Below are 17,927 nucleotides of genomic sequence, written 5' to 3'. Positions count from 1 at the left end.
GCTTTTTATATCGAATTTTGATGCCAGTTTCATGTGCCTATGCCTGCATGTTCATGTATGTCAAACCTCGCTCAAAGGCCTACGTCGCTAGGCACAGACATGCGCACGCCCTCTGCCACAGTCATCACACTATGGCTGGTGGTGCACATGCACAGAGAGGACACCAGGACCACAAGGACACGTGAGTATTATAGGTGGTCCTTCTGTATGTCCTGTTGTTAAGTAAACCAGATTTCTTTAGGATAACCCCAGATTGTTTGAACACTGGTTACTGATTGTCTTGGTAGTGTGACCACTACATCCAAACGGATGTAGTGGTCACACTGTATTGCCAAGTACCCTTGAAACTACACTGAAAGACTGTATGTATCATTTTACTTCTGTCAAGGATCTCTCTCATAAAAATGAGTAACACTTTTTTAAATAAATAGTCCTATGTATGAAGCAAATCCTTATTCCTAGTTACATATTTTTTCTATCCATGCAATAGACATAGCACAGGCTGGGTAAGGGATTGCTAAGTGTGATGCCACCATATCGTACATAGATTCAGTGGTGTAAGGACAGAAAAACAAAGCACACAGCAGCAGATATAGCTATAGGAAAGACAGGGGCCCATATGCAATTAACTTTTTCTCCTGAGTTTTCTCCTGGGTGATATTTTTAAACTTGTCAATAAAATGCCTTTTAAACCATCAAAGAGCAAAAAAATACTCAAAATAATTTTTTATTTACTTTTTCACTTACTTTTTTTGCACTTTTTGATGAAAAATTATCTCTTAGGAGAAAAAGTTAATTGCATATGGCCCAGGGTATTTATTCAGTCACACACAACACACAAAACTAAGCAGAAAACAGTTATACAAAATACTAGTTGAAACAGCTTCTATCAACAGATGTTGTGGCCATGGTCATGACAGATTCCGGTCTGCTAACTTTATTGCATTGTGAGAAATAATGGCTGTTGCCAACTGCCAAGCCAACAGTATCTCCCACTGTATGTAGATATATAACCTTTTAGTCTATCAAATTGTTAGTGGGTGTGCTTATAGACAAGGGCAGTAAGTGCTGTCCTGCAGAATAACAAAGATGTTGACCTACAGGCTCAAAAAGGATCAAACAAACAAACAACATGAACGAATTAAACAATGAATATCAATTGTTTCTTTATCTGCCTTCTATTTTTTACTTTTCACTTTGCAATGTGTTGATTTTTTTCCCCTACGCCTATATTTTGGTAAAGTTCCTCTCTAAAGTTTCCACAATCCATGTTCTCTTCAGCACTACAGATTTGAGTGCCAAAGGAGTTGTAGTCCTTAGATGTATACTGGATAAACACTATGTCCTAGTAGTCCTAATATTAATCTTAAATTCTAGACGTTAGCTCCACATTTTGGATTCCCCATTCTGAATAAAACGGAGTCTTTAAACTTTCAAACTTAATTGTATTGGTACAAAAGGACAGGCATAGGAAACAATTCCATCCACAGGATCAACTGACAGGTATGAGACTCAAGATATGCCCTTAATCATAGTTTATTTTGTACCAATAAAATTACCGGTTTTATACTCATACCGGGTCTGTGGATCTCTCCCTCCCTTCTACCATTGCTAAAGAAATTGTAGGAGGCACACAAAAATATTCTATACTCTAAGTCATAAATTGTAGGAGTAGATTTGTCTTACCTCCACAAAGGAACAAACCAATAGGGTAAATATACATTTTTAACAATGCACAAAATACATCGCATTTCACGGGTTAATGATGCACAAAATACAACGCATTTCATGAGTACCTGCTGCAAATTTAGGAACTAGTTATTGACCTGAGGAAGCGGGCCAGTACTCGTGAAACGTGTTGTCTTTTGTGCATCATTAAAATGTATATCTACCCTATTGGTTTGTTCCTTTATGGAGGGAAGACAAATCTAGTCCTTTAATTTATGACTTAGCAGATAGAATATCTTTTGGTGCCTCCTACAGTTTCTTTAGCTATAGTTCAACCCTTTGGGGTAAAGTATTGGACACCACGTGTTCCAATAACCCAAGGAGAGCGACTGACCAGTACCTGCATAGCAGACCTGGGATACGGAACGGTTAATTTCCCGTAGGCCTCTGTCGGTGGTTGCAGGATTGCAACCTACCTTTGTGAGTATAAATTATTATTCTGTTCTCATCCACATACCTAATGATACTGCACCATCGGGCCTCTGGTCTCTCTTATTAAAGAATCTTGGCGGTTGAAAGCTCCAAGGAGTTTCAGAGGGTTTTTGGACACTATCTTTTTTTTTTGCAGAGCTCATCGGAGATCATTCCTATACAATTCTCCATAATCCACATTTTCCTAAATACAGCAGATGAACGACTAATCACAATAGAGTCACAATCCCCAGAAAGACTTTGGATGAACAAAAAGTCCCAGTAGTAACCTTTCAGGTCTCCATACTCAGATGGAGAAAGGGTAGTGAGATCAGCAGTTGGATCCATGAACATAAAACTTTCCTGGCTTCAGTAGACGAGTCTCTCATTCTCCAAAGCACGGTGTCTGGCGTGAACACATGACACTCCAGCCACTATCAGTTCTCTGGGCAAAACACCACTCTACACACCTTTAGATAAATGAACTCCCTTTTACCTCTGCATTTCCTGCTTTTTTTTAATAGTTCTCCTCTATAAAGAAGTAATCCAAAAGGAGAAGTTCGCACACAGTCTTTGCAGGAACAACGTGTCAAATTTTATTGTCCTATCACATACACAAGCAAATAAATCAGACCTATAAGGCCAACGATCGTTTTGGGGCCACCAAAGGGTCCCCTTAATCAAGGCATAGGGCAGAAAAACATGTCCTATGCCTTGATAAAGGGGACCCTTTGGTGGCCCCAAAACGATCGTCGGCCTTATAGGTCAGATTTATTTGCTTGTGTGTGTGATGGGAGAATAAAATTTGACACGTTCCTGCAAAGACTGTGTGCAAACTTCTCCTTTTGGATTACTACATTGAGCAACCGTGGAGTTCAGCACCAGCACCCACATACCTTGATGTGCAGTTCTACTTCTTGAACTCCTCTATAAAGAGACATACGCTTAGCCAGTGGAGTAATTTAGGTTGATATTGATGTTACCTGGCGCTGTAACTCATGGTGTTACCTACTGCCGTATGGGACCTAGGGAGAGTCTGGGGCTTGGCTCAACTGGCAGTGCAAGGGATGGAGAAGGGAGGTCCAACTTCTTTCTTCCCTATCCTTGTGCCGAGCTATGCACAGCAGTGGCAGAGCTTAATAAAGACACTTGCCTCCTCCAGCATCTTGAGGTCTCGTCTGTGGCACTGCTTATTCTCTACTCTCTAATTCTTGTGCACATCATAAAGGAATATACAGGAAATCAGAGAGACAAAGAGTTGGCAATGCTAAAGAAGACTGATGGGACCTCCAGTAGCTGGAGGAAGTAAGTGTCTATATTAAACTCTCTCACTGCACCTAAGGAAAGCTGTATTAGGGACCCAGTAAGGAAAGAGGAATGGGACAGTAGACCTCCATATAAAGCTGGATGGCACCACTAAACCTATTTTGTAGCTTTAAAAAAGGACTATATGAACTGATGCAATCTCAAAAAGGCAGAAAAAAAGTCTCTGAAAAAACGTTATTGACACATGTAGAAAAACATCAAAAACACGCGATTCTTCAATATCACAGTGATAGGTCTTTAAAGCACATTAGATTGATTTGAATCAACAAACGGTTGTAGCTTTGCGGGTATTTAACTTCAAGGTAACTAGAAATAATCGAAATGCTTAGGTCTCAAGTGTAATCTAAATTGTAAATACTTTTATTATGATATCAAAAATTCAGGGAGAATAAAACATCAAAATAATTAAAAACTGGGGAAGGAATGTTGCGGAGTCAGTAATAACATGATACATGGCCGGCCAATCATTCATATCAGACCACTCATTCAATCACACCCATTCAACCCTCATATAATCTAATAGAGCTCTGCGCAGGGAAAAGTTCCACAAGTCAATATAATGCAAGGTCCAATGTTCAACCAGGACTCTTCAGCAGTGCTCAAATCTGACATCCAAGCGACAGCTCACAGAGCAGAAAGTTCATGAAGCAAGAGGCAGCCAATATCAAGTTTCAGCATGAAGCATATAGCGTGCATAATATAATAAATAGGCATGGATCTCACCCAATTAGCTTCTGTCTTCCGCAGCGCTGCATTGATGTGTCATTAGATTAGGGGAATGGGTGGATTGTAGTCACTGGGGGACCCCCCTCTCTCTCTCTTTCTCTATTGCCAGGTCGCCATGGTTGTAGGGCTTGTCAGCGAGGCACAGCGTGGGATCAAGGCCGGCTGGCGTCCCAGCACAGCTCCAACATCCGTCTCCACGGTCCTCCAATCAGAACGCCCGCTCTATTGCCTGCAATGGCACCTGGGTAGGGTAGTTCCCCGTAAAGAGAGGTCAGAACAGCCAGACGTTGTGTTCGACTCCGCCCACCGACGCGTTTCACGCCGTGGGCGTTTCTTCAGGGTGTGTCTCCTTCCCCCCCGTGCACCAGCTTTTACTTCGTTGGGACCTCCTCCTCTATCGTCATTACTCCTCCTCCATTTGTCAGCATCCACCATAGCTAATGCAGTTATTCATGATCCGCATAGATACGTACAGCCCCTCATTTCAAAAGGGACTGAGACAGATTCTGGGTGCTATTATCCTGGGAGGTTATTGTAGTATTACCTTATTAGACAATTGAGGTTTGTCAATTCTAAAACATTATTCTCTCATGGAAAGGAGAGTTTCGTTTTTCCAACTATATTTGATCTCTAATGTCATTCATATTTTTATTACAATCAATGAGATGCAAATCACCTATTTTTATCAAAGGCATTACCAATATTCATTTGTATATTCAAAGTTTGCTCCACTTCAATTTCAGAGTTTCCAATAGAGCATTTCAACAGCAGGACTCTGATAGTATTTTTGGCTGCACCGTTGTCTTATGATGCTCATTTAAAGGGACATTGCACAATAAGCTCCACTTTTTACTATAGATCCAAATCAAAGGTCCTCAAACAGCTATTCTTCAAAGAATCAAGCCACACAGAACCAAAGCACGCTTCCCATCATGTATATGCATTCAAACGCAAGAATGCTCTCAGATCTAATTCTCGATTGAGGCCATGTGGATACAGGGTATTCAACCTATATATCCACATGGCCTCCTTGCAATAAAGGACATCATCATAATCCCCCCTTCTAGCTGAAATATTTAACTTGTAGATCCCCTTCACCTTAGTTCCATCTAAATTGCTGTTATGGAACTGGGCATAATGTGCTGCCAAAAAGCTTTTTTCCTCATTGTTGTCCTCAATTAGGCGCAAGTGCTCCAAAATTCTTTTAGTTTTCCCTATGTACTTAAGTCCGCAAGGACATTCAATCATATATATGACTTTTTCAGTTGAACAGTTGATATGTGATCTAATCTCATACATATCTTGGCCAGAGCTATCATAAAAATGCTTACTGTCCTTACGGTCTATAAATGGACATAGCTTGCACCTAGAGCATCTGTAAGTCCCATTCGGTATATGTTTGTCTAGCCAAGTTGCTGTGTCTCTCTTGTATTCACTTTTAACTAATTTATCACGAAGATTGGGTGCACGCTTGGCTGTCATGAGGGGTCTAGGTCCAACTATTCTTAAAATGTCTGGGGAAGCAGTTAGAATGTTCCAGTTCTTTTCCAAGATACCACGTAAGGGTTCCCAATGGGACCCAAAAGTACTGATCAAACGCAAAAAACTGTCCTCCTCCCCTTTAGAAGTTACCTGCTCACTCAGAAGGTCAGTTCTATCCACATCCCAAGCCTTCCGCAGAGCTCTGCGTAGGGTGCGATGTGGATATCCTCTTTGTCTGAAGCGATCATACATTGATCTAGCTTCCATACGAAAAGTCTCGTCATTGGAACAATTGCGTCGTAACCGAATGAATTGTCCACATGGTACCCCCCTAATTAAAGGGGGGGGGGTGATGACTGGACGCATGAAGTAAGCTATTGCCTGCCGTCGGTTTACGAAATGTGGAAGTAGATATTTTCTCCCCCTCCACCTTTAACTGTAAATCCAAAAAATTCAATATCTGCTTACTCACTGTATACGTTAACTTAATATTTTTATCATTTTGGTTCATTCGTACCATAAATCTCTCCAGTTCCTCTTCGTTTCCAGTCCAGACCAGGAGCACGTCGTCAATATAACGAAGCCAGAGGGCGGCGTGTGCTCGGAAGCCAGGGTCACCATAGACATCCTGGTGTTCCCAAAGGCCCAGATGGAGGCACGCATATGCCGGTGCACACGCCGCCCCCATCGACGTGCCCCTGGTCTGCCTGTAAAAAACTCCATCAAAAGAAAAACAATTCAAATGCAGGATTAATTCAACTGCATCATAAATAAACTGGTTGAAATCGTCAAATTCTGGATAGTGGCCTTGCAAGAAAAATTGTATAGCCCGGAGTCCCTCCCCATGCGGGATCGACGTGTATAATGATTCAACGTCGATCCCCACGAGGAGGGACCCCGGGGGGACCACCAAATCCTCAAGTGTACCCAAGAGGTTTTTTGTATCCAATACAAACGATGGTAATTGACTTACCAATGGTTTTAGGCGTTCATCCACATATTTGCCCAAACGTTGTGTCGGGCTACCTATGCCCGCCACAATCGGGCGCCCTGGGGGCTTAGACATACTTTTGTGAACCTTTGGTATTATGTAAAAGGTTGGTATGTTAAAGGTATCCACCTTCATAAAGTTACATTCATCCTCCGTGACGACGCCTTTGACCCAAGCGTCATCTACCAGGGAATTAACTCTATGAACCACTAGGGAAAATGGATTGTCAGGCAATTTCTGATAGGTATCTCGATCTGCAAGCAATCTTTTACATTCGGCAACGTAGTCCTCCTCATTGAGGAGGACCACGTTGCCTCCTTTGTCACCCGGTTTTATAATCAAACCCTTGGCTTCTTGAAGCTCATTAAGAGCTCTTTGTTCATCCCTTGTTAGATTGAATCTCTCTGGCCTCTCAGACCAGTTCAATGTTTTTAAATCTTGTTGGATAGTTTCTAAAAAAACTGCCACATATTTATTATTCGATAGCGGGGGCATTTTTATAGATCTCTTTTTCAATTTGGTAGGGACCAGGGGGGCATCGATCTGGGAGTCGATTAGCTCAAGATCATGCATCCAATCATCATCCCCACCTCCATCATGGCCAAGGCGTTCAGTAACAGTCATGTCTAGAGAGTGTGAATAATCATCATGGATTATAATCGACAGATCTATCTCATTTTGGTCTGGGGGTGGGTCATATTCGGGATCTCCAGTCTGGTTATTTTGATTTTTAGTTTGATGCCACAATTTTAATGTTAATTTACGCAAAAATAAATGTATGTCTTTAAAGACTTCAAAGCAATCACCCTTGATCACTGGTGAGAAGGATAGGCCTTTTCTTAGTAAAGACAGGTGATGTTTACCTAATTGGAACCTGGAGAGATTTATGACTGTTAAATCATCTTCTTCTATTTTTTCCATTGGTCCGTTTTGCTCCGGGTCAACATGCCCCCTGTAGCCCCCTGTCTCTCTTCTCTGTCTTTTCCCTGTCTGCTGTTCTCCTCTTCTCTCGACTGATCCCTCCCCCAACTTTGCCATTTCCTCTGTCTGCTTCTGTTCCTTTTGTTTCTTTCTTTCCTTGTATAGCTCCTCCCTCTTTGACTTTTTCTTTCCTCTTTGTCTAAAAAAGATACAGACTTTTTTGAACCTGTCCCTGATCCTGCTGAGGTATCTGTTTCTCCTCCTGATCCTTCATCTGAGTTTCTATTACCCCTCCTTCTCCTATTGTAGTTTCTTTTTTTATTTAATCTCTCCACTGGGTCAAGGGCCTTATCCATGTCCCATTTTGCTAAATCTTTTGCGAATTTTGCCTGTTTATCTTTCTTTATTTCTACCTGTATTTTTTCCATTTGTTGTTTCAGCTGTTCGTTGAGAGGAGCAAAATGTTCATTATTTTGAAATAGGTTCAGCACAGAGACACTCTCCTGAACCGTTATTGTAATTTCTTTTAATTGTTCTTTTTCCTCTTCCGCGAACAGCTGAACTATTTCTAATCCACGTTTTAATGCACTTTCCTTCCATTTCTTAACAAACCGTTCAGTAAGCAAGTTCTCAGCTGGAATAATTCTCTCCAGTATTCCCTCAGGTATCACACCTGCTTTATGGTAAGAGTCTAACAATGAGGAATTCCATTTACGTTTCAATTGTTTAATCAATAGTGCTTTATGAATTTTAAAGTGCCCCTTGATTTCCTGATAAGCTGATTGGTCCTTTATTACATTTTCCTTAAAGGAAATGCCAATTTCATCCTCCAGGCTATCAGGTATACAATAAGCCATTATGCGTGGTGGAAGGTCCCTACTTTTCGTTAGATGCACGGGGGAAAAAAAAATAATTTAAAATTTATGAGACTAAAATATCTCCACTAGGATCTGAGTGAGGGACAATCAATCCCAAATGTAGAATTTTATATTGTAAAGATCCATGGCAGTAGGCAGATTTCATAAATTTAGGTATGGGGCATAGCATAAACATACAATCACCCACCTAATACATATAATATGAGGATCCGTCCTACCGCCGTGAACACAACCAGTTAATGGTAACTAGAAATAATCGAAATGCTTAGGTCTCAAGTGTAATCTAAATTGTAAATACTTTTATTATGATATCAAAAATTCAGGGAGAATAAAACATCAAAATAATTAAAAACTGGGGAAGGAATGTTGCGGAGTCAGTAATAACATGATACATGGCCGGCCAATCATTCATATCAGACCACTCATTCAATCACACCCATTCAACCCTCATATAATCTAATAGAGCTCTGCGCAGGGAAAAGTTCCACAAGTCAATATAATGCAAGGTCCAATGTTCAACCAGGACTCTTCAGCAGTGCTCAAATCTGACATCCAAGCGACAGCTCACAGAGCAGAAAGTTCATGAAGCAAGAGGCAGCCAATATCAAGTTTCAGCATGAAGCATATAGCGTGCATAATATAATAAATAGGCATGGATCTCACCCAATTAGCTTCTGTCTTCCGCAGCGCTGCATTGATGTGTCATTAGATTAGGGGAATGGGTGGATTGTAGTCACTGGGGGACCCCCCTCTCTCTCTCTTTCTCTATTGCCAGGTCCCCATGGTTGTAGGGCTTGTCAGCGAGGCACAGCGTGGGATCAAGGCCGGCTGGCGTCCCAGCACAGCTCCAACATCCGTCTCCACGGTCCTCCAATCAGAACGCCCGCTCTATTGCCTGCAATGGCACCTGGGTAGGGTAGTTCCCCGTATAGAGAGGTCAGAACAGCCAGACGTTGTGTTCGACTCCGCCCACCGACGCGTTTCACGCCGTGGGCGTTTCTTCAGGGTGTGTCTCCTTCCCCCCCGTGCACCAGCTTTTACTTCGTTGGGACCTCCTCCTCTATCGTCATTACTCCTCCTCCATTTGTCAGCATCCACCATAGCTAATGCAGTTATTCATGATCCGCATAGATACGTACAGCCCCTCATTTCAAAAGGGACTGAGACAGATTCTGGGTGCTATTATCCTGGGAGGTTATTGTAGTATTACCTTATTAGACAATTGAGGTTTGTCAATTCTAAAACATTATTCTCTCATGGAAAGGAGAGTTTCGTTTTTCCAACTATATTTGATCTCTAATGTCATTCATATTTTTATTACAATCAATGAGATGCAAATCACCTATTTTTATCAAAGGCATTACCAATATTCATTTGTATATTCAAAGTTTGCTCCACTTCAATTTCAGAGTTTCCAATAGAGCATTTCAACAGCAGGACTCTGATAGTATTTTTGGCTGCACCGTTGTCTTATGATGCTCATTTAAAGGGACATTGCACAATAAGCTCCACTTTTTACTATAGATCCAAATCAAAGGTCCTCAAACAGCTATTCTTTAAAGAATCAAGCCACACAGAACCAAAGCACGCTTCCCATCATGTATATGCATTCAAACGCAAGAATGCTCTCAGATCTAATTCTCGATTGAGGCCATGTGGATACAGGGTATTCAACCTATATATCCACATGGCCTCCTTGCAATAAAGGACATCATCATAATCCCCCCTTCTAGCTGAAATATTTAACTTGTAGATCCCCTTCACCTTAGTTCCATCTAAATTGCTGTTATGGAACTGGGCATAATGTGCTGCCAAAAAGCTTTTTTCCTCATTGTTGTCCTCAATTAGGCGCAAGTGCTCCAAAACTCTGTCTTTCATCATTCTTTTAGTTTTCCCTATGTACTTAAGTCCGCAAGGACATTCAATCATATATATGACTTTTTCAGTTGAACAGTGGATATGTGATCTAATCTCATACATATCTTGGCCAGAGCTATCATAAAAATGCTTACTGTCCTTACGGTCTATAAATGGACATAGCTTGCACCTAGAGCATCTGTAAGTCCCATTCGGTATATGTTTATCTAGCCAAGTTGCTGTGTCTCTCTTGTATTCACTTTTAACTAATTTATCACGAAGATTGGGTGCACGCTTGGCTGTCATGAGGGGTCTAGGTCCAACTATTCTTAAAATGTCTGGGGAAGCAGTTAGAATGTTCCAGTTCTTTTCCAAGATACCACGTAAGGGTTCCCAATGGGACCCAAAAGTACTGATCAAACGCAAAAAACTGTCCTCCTCCCCTTTAGAAGTTACCTGCTCACTCAGAAGGTCAGTTCTATCCACATCCCAAGCCTTCCGCAGAGCTCTGCGTAGGGTGCGATGTGGATATCCTCTTTGTCTGAAGCGATCATACATTGATCTAGCTTCCATACGAAAAGTCTCGTCATTGGAACAATTGCGTCGTAACCGAATGAATTGTCCACATGGTACCCCCCTAATTAAAGGGGGGGGGGGGTGATGACTGGACGCATGAAGTAAGCTATTGCCTGCCGTCGGTTTACGAAATGTGGAAGTAGATATTTTCTCCCCCTCCACCTTTAACTGTAAATCCAAAAAATTCAATATCTGCTTACTCACTGTATACGTTAACTTAATATTTTTATCATTTTGGTTCATTCGTACCATAAATCTCTCCAGTTCCTCTTCGTTTCCAGTCCAGACCAGGAGCACGTCGTCAATATAACGAAGCCAGAGGGCGGCGTGTGCTCGGAAGCCAGGGTCACCATAGACATCCTGGTGTTCCCAAAGGCCCAGATGGAGGCACGCATATGCCGGTGCACACGCCGCCCCCATCGACGTGCCCCTGGTCTGCCTGTAAAAAACTCCATCAAAAGAAAAACAATTCAAATGCAGGATTAATTCAACTGCATCATAAATAAACTGGTTGAAATCGTCAAATTCTGGATAGTGGCCTTGCAAGAAAAATTGTATAGCCCGGAGTCCCTCCCCATGCGGGATCGACGTGTATAATGATTCAACGTCGATCCCCACGAGGAGGGACCCCGGGGGGACCACCAAATCCTCAAGTGTACCCAAGAGGTTTTTTGTATCCAATACAAACGATGGTAATTGACTTACCAATGGTTTTAGGCGTTCATCCACATATTTGCCCAAACGTTGTGTCGGGCTACCTATGCCCGCCACAATCGGGCGCCCTGGGGGCTTAGACATACTTTTGTGAACCTTTGGTATTATGTAAAAGGTTGGAATGTTAAAGGTATCCACCTTCATAAAGTTACATTCATCCTCCGTGACGACGCCTTTGACCCAAGCGTCATCTACCAGGGAATTAACTCTATGGACCACTAGGGAAAATGGATTGTCAGGCAATTTCTGATAGGTATCTCGATCTGCAAGCAATCTTTTACATTCGGCAACGTAGTCCTCCTCATTGAGGAGGACCACGTTGCCTCCTTTGTCACCCGGTTTTATAATCAAACCCTTGGCTTCTTGAAGCTCATTAAGAGCTCTTTGTTCATCCCTTGTTAGATTGAATCTCTCTGGCCTCTCAGACCAGTTCAATGTTTTTAAATCTTGTTGGATAGTTTCTAAAAAAACTGCCACATATATATTATTCGATAGCGGGGGCATTTTTATAGATCTCTTTTTCTCTGCTTTGGTTCTGTGTGGCTTGATTCTTTGAAGAATAGCTGTTTGAGGACCTTTGATTTGGATCTATAGTAAAAAGTGGAGCTTATTGTGCAATGTCCCTTTAAATGAGCATCATAAGACAACGGTGCAGCCAAAAATACTATCAGAGTCCTGCTGTTGAAATGCTCTATTGGAAACTCTGAAATTGAAGTGGAGCAAACTTTGAATATACAAATGAATATTGGTAATGCCTTTGATAAAAATAGGTGATTTGCATCTCATTGATTGTAATAAAAATATGAATGACATTAGAGATCAAATATAGTTGGAAAAATGAAACTCTCCTTTCCATGAGAGAATAATGTTTTAGAATTGACAAACCTCAATTGTCTAATAAGGTAATACTACAATAACCTCCCAGGATAATAGCACCCAGAATCTGTCTCAGTCCCTTTTGAAATGAGGGGCTGTACGTATCTATGCGGATCATGAATAACTGCATTAGCTATGGTGGATGCTGACAAATGGAGGAGGAGTAATGACGATAGAGGAGGAGGTCCCAACGAAGTAAAAGCTGGTGCACGGGGGGGAAGGAGACACACCCTGAAGAAACGCCCACGGCGTGAAACGCGTCGGTGGGCGGAGTCGAACACAACGTCTGGCTGTTCTGACCTCTCTATACGGGGAACTACCCTACCCAGGTGCCATTGCAGGCAATAGAGCGGGCGTTCTGATTGGAGGACCGTGGAGACGGATGTTGGAGCTGTGCTGGGACGCCAGCCGGCCTTGATCCCACGCTGTGCCTCGCTGACAAGCCCTACAACCATGGCGACCTGGCAATAGAGAAAGAGAGAGAGAGGGGGGTCCCCCAGTGACTACAATCCACCCATTCCCCTAATCTAATGACACATCAATGCAGCGCTGCGGAAGACAGAAGCTAATTGGGTGAGATCCATGCCTATTTATTATATTATGCACGCTATATGCTTCATGCTGAAACTTGATATTGGCTGCCTCTTGCTTCATGAACTTTCTGCTCTGTGAGCTGTCGCTTGGATGTCAGATTTGAGCACTGCTGAAGAGTCCTGGTTGAACATTGGACCTTGCATTATATTGACTTGTGGAACTTTTCCCTGCGCAGAGCTCTATTAGATTATATGAGGGTTGAATGGGTGTGATTGAATGAGTGGTCTGATATGAATGATTGGCCGGCCATGTATCATGTTATTACTGACTCCGCAACATTCCTTCCCCAGTTTTTAATTATTTTGATGTTTTATTCTCCCTGAATTTTTGATATCATAATAAAAGTATTTACAATTTAGATTACACTTGAGACCTAAGCATTTCGATTATTTCTAGTTACCATTAACTGGTTGTGTTCACGGCGGTAGGACGGATCCTCATATTATATGTATTAGGTGGGTGATTGTATGTTTATGCTATGCCCCATACCAAAATTTATGAAATCTGCCTACTGCCATGGATCTTTACAATATAAAATTTAACTTCAAGGCCTTGAAGAATCGTGTGTTTTTGATGTTTTTCTACGTGTCAATAAAGTTTTTCCAGAGACTTTTTTTCTGCCTTTTTGAGATTGCATCAGTTCATATAGTCCTTTTTTAAATCTACAAAATAGTGTTGGTGGGTAAGGTGGATTGCCCTGAAAAAGGACTGTATCTTTGTCTCAATGTGTGCAATCTCATGTGTATCCTTGTATTATAACGTCTAAGAAAATAAACGTACCTATAACTGTAGTAATTCTTAGAAGAGGAAGGAATCTGGTTCGTTTCCAGTGCTGGCTCATACATCAAGTTACCTGTTTCTAAGAACCAGAATATGTTGTGCACATAAGGAAACATAGTTTGAGTTAACTCTCTTTTGCAGCTGCTGCTGTCTATCTTGTCTGTAATATCATAAAGAGTTATGGCCACAAAGTTATGTAAGTGCAGAAATTGCTTTGACATATTTTGGTACTGGATCAGTATGTTTTACATACTCTGAATAGAAAAGCATTATCACTTACATTTGTATAATATATAAGCCACATCTCTTGCCAACATTTCAAGCAAATGCTTTTACTGACAGAATGTTAATCAACAAGTTATGATTTAAAGCCACTTCCCTTTTCACTGATCTTAAAACACCCCTGGCAGTCTTGGAGTTTGTTTTCAAATTAATTAATTCTGTCAAATGTTTTTTTTTTTTGCAAAGGAGAAAGATAGATGGATGGATGGATAGATATATAGATAGATAGACATGAGATTTCAGATAGTCCTAAGGCATACTTGAATTTTGTGTAAAATTATACGCACAGTCTTACTCATCATAGGGATTTTTCTTGTATAGATGAATTTATTTAAACATAGATCCCTGATCTACCCCAAGTGATACTTTAACAACCTCATTCACATATCTGCACCAGGGCAGTCCATCAAACCAAACCAATTTTTTATCCCACTGCAAACAGTGAGAAAATGCTTATGGGTTCCTAACAAGTTAACATATTATTGAGGAAGGGAGGAGGCCAATAGAGATGTCCTGTTTAAATGATTGCCACACAAAAAAAAATAGCTGGTTGTCCCCATTCTGCATTAATTTATCATAACTTTGTTACATTTTTAAAATAGTATCCTTATGCTAGTAGATAGCATAGTCTCCTCTCTAAAAACAAATTAGAACACCGTGAAGCTAGAAATTCCCTTACATAAGAAATGCCATATTTAGAAGTAAGCTGGTAATGTATCCAGCTGGTAAGTTCGTCAATTTTAATAAATACTAAGAAATAGATAAACATTTTCTTTCTTTACAAGCTTACATATTGCGTTATAGATCACTCTATGCATCGAGTTACCTTGTGCAGCATACAGAGATAATGTGAATGCCATATGTAGCGTCGATCTGTTTTTACTGTTTAACACACACTGTACATGAAGAATATCTCAGTAACAAATTGACTTACCTAGGTTTTACTCCAAATACAAAATCTACAGATTTTATTAATTCGTATAGATTCCAGACTCTCTGAAATTGAATTGGTATTTTGTTTTCCATAGCCTCTTACAAATACTAGACAATTTTTGTATTTTGCAGTAAGTTGCATTTTTGTAAGTTGCATTTTATCACATTTGGTTCATATACAATGGCTATACTTTTTATTCAAATGTATTTATAAGAATTAAATAAGAAACAAATGTATAGGGCATAGAGTTAGAATGGGATTTGATGAGTTATGAGCAAAGGTACTCTGTGCATGATAGAACATGAGCAAAAGTGATTCTCTAACAAACTAAAGGAATTTAAAGCAGAGCTGAAATATTCACATTGTTGTTGACCTTCAACCATATTTTAAGTATGCAGTGAAACCTTAATAAATAGAAGAAACATTTTATATAGACTGTTCTAAACAGGCCTGGATTTACATCACAGGAGCCTATACGCACAGATGTCCTGGCACCCTAGACCTCACCCTCCATGAACCTACAAACCCCTGCCGAACTGCACCGCAAGTGTACTGGCTGGCCCAGCTTTCACTTCTCCCTTACTTCCCTTGCACCTCATAGGTAGCTACAGGTGCCCCTTAGTATTAAGTAGCCAGAAATACTCTCAATATTACTTAGCTGGGTGAGTAACTTCTCATTTACACTCTCATCAGGACTCTGTATCGGGAAGGAGAAAGGGAAGCGCTCTGGGAGGGGTGAGTCACCTTTCCATCATGAGGTGCCTGTAGGCACGTGCCTACAGTGCCTTATGGTAAATCCAGCCCTGGCTCTAAAACCTAAAAAAGCAATTCAGGCTCTTCACCCGCTAAACAGATTTTCTGAAATCTTTCAGAACACGTATTTCTTAAAATCTCAAACTAAATAAGTATCTTTAGCTTTATAAAAGCATCTATATACAGCTATGGTGTACTGCTAATAAATATATTAGGAGTTTTTAGCAAAGTATTATCTACACCATGGGGTGCTTTGCAATTACCTTATTTTGGAATACAAAGAACAAGTATTATTTTGCAAAAATTAAAAAAAGTAGTATGTTAATAAAAAATAATAAAAAGAAAATGTTAGATCTTTGCACCCTTACAATCAATTTAAACATTTTTTTCTTGCAGTAGTGGTCTATTTATGATCTAGCATCAATTAACTCAATGTATTTTTCTATTTTAAACTCATTGTGGAATTATTATTGTATACTTGTACTAAACTGTAAAACCAAGGATAAAATTACCATTATTCCTGACATTTAACATAGAAATAAATCTCCATCATTATCCAGGCTTTAGCTCTACAGTATTGTTAAAGGATTATAATATTAAACCTGGGTTATAATACTAAACCACTTTAATATTACAACCCAGTTAACTTATAATATTAAACCAGTTAACATTTTCACCTGAGTTTTCTCCTAGGTTATATTTTAACACCTTGTTATAAAATGCATTTTAAACTACCAGCTAGCAAAAAAAAATTTTTGAAATTCCTTTTTCATCAACTTTTGTAATTGTAAAATGCTTAAAAGTTATTTTAAAGAGAATATGAAAATTATCTCTTAGGAGATACCTCATTGGAGAAAAACAATTGCATATGGGCCCTGGTTTCTTACATTATTTAATTGTATTTAAGATATATTCAGTAGAACACATTGATCCAATTTACCAATCCAATAATTTACCAAGTCAGATACAAACAATCTGTATAATTATCATATTACAATATTAACCCAAATATTAGTGGGCTATGATTACATATAAATACATTTTCTCCCACTATATGACAATATAGTGGGACAAAATAATTACTTTTTCTCTTATCCAAATGTACATATTTTAAACAAATATTCACATAACAGTGCATGCATTCTTACAGTGCGTACTTTGTGACTAATATCTGATTGAGGGATTATAATATGGTGCCACAGTCTATGCTGTCTAATAAATCTCTAATGGTAGTTTTCAAATTTAAATTACTATTGATACCTAAATATATAACATGCTATAATTAATCAATAAAGATACATGACGGAGCCACCTCTAAATACAATAAGAATATGCAAATGATAAAAAAAAGAATCCACAAATCCATTTCAAACAGTATCTACTTACGTTCTGTTGGCATTATAATGACTGTGTCAAGGGTGGCATGAAAATCATCATCTTCCACGTAACCTTCAGTGCTTGCATCTCTTTGAATATCATACTGGTCAATAATGTGTTGCAAAGGTGGGGCCTTTGGCAAAATCTGTTTTATAGCCTCCTTGGAGATGTTAGGTGCTTGCTCCAAGCGAAGTTTACTAAGTATTTGAAATTTTATAGCTTCTAGCCTGTAAGATTTACTGTTCTGTCTCCATGTACAAGAAGTACAAAGAGCGTCCTTATCAGCTGCTTGATTACTGTCATTCAGATCCACAGATGGAAGAACTACTAAAATACATAGGTATACATAGCAGTAAACATGTACCATTATCATGTTCTCATTTAGGCAAACTGTTCTGTTCACTCTTGCTTTGGACTCGGGATATTGAAAAGTCAAGTGACTCCTAACTGTAACTAAAGAGAAGGAGAGGAACCTGTCACACTAACAAATTATCTACAGCTCATCTGCTCTTTTATACTGCAACTTAAGTTACGCCTGCATCATCAGAAAGAACGACTGGCTGCCTCATAAACAATGAATTCAGCTGGCAGATGCTTTGGAGTTTTGTTACTATCATGGCAGCTTTTTGGGTGTCCATCCAAAGCAAATGTATCTCTCCATTAATACTGAGTAAATATTTTTATTTCAGCACCCTATACATATGAAGAATTGTGACATGTA

At 39.9% G+C, this 17,927-nt stretch overlaps 1 protein-coding gene across 1 annotated transcript in view; it reads right to left on the bottom strand.

Annotated features, from left to right (window-relative positions):
• LOC137525728 (growth/differentiation factor 8-like) overlaps window positions 1–17,678 on the bottom strand; it is a 123,619-nt gene extending 105,941 nt beyond the window's left edge. Inside the window, exon 1 of the mRNA XM_068246907.1 lies at window positions 17,216–17,678. Coding sequence (XP_068103008.1) covers window positions 17,216–17,579 — 364 coding nt within the window. The 5' untranslated portion in view covers window positions 17,580–17,678. The remainder of the gene's footprint in view (window positions 1–17,215) is intronic.
• Between the last annotated feature and the right edge of the window lie 249 nt (window positions 17,679–17,927).

The sequence above is a fragment of the Hyperolius riggenbachi genome, chromosome 7 (genome assembly GCF_040937935.1).
Source record: "Hyperolius riggenbachi isolate aHypRig1 chromosome 7, aHypRig1.pri, whole genome shotgun sequence".
Classification (NCBI taxonomy): domain Eukaryota; kingdom Metazoa; phylum Chordata; class Amphibia; order Anura; family Hyperoliidae; genus Hyperolius; species Hyperolius riggenbachi.
Note: the sequence above shows the minus strand (reverse complement) of the source record. Positions and strands in the feature narration are given on the sequence as shown.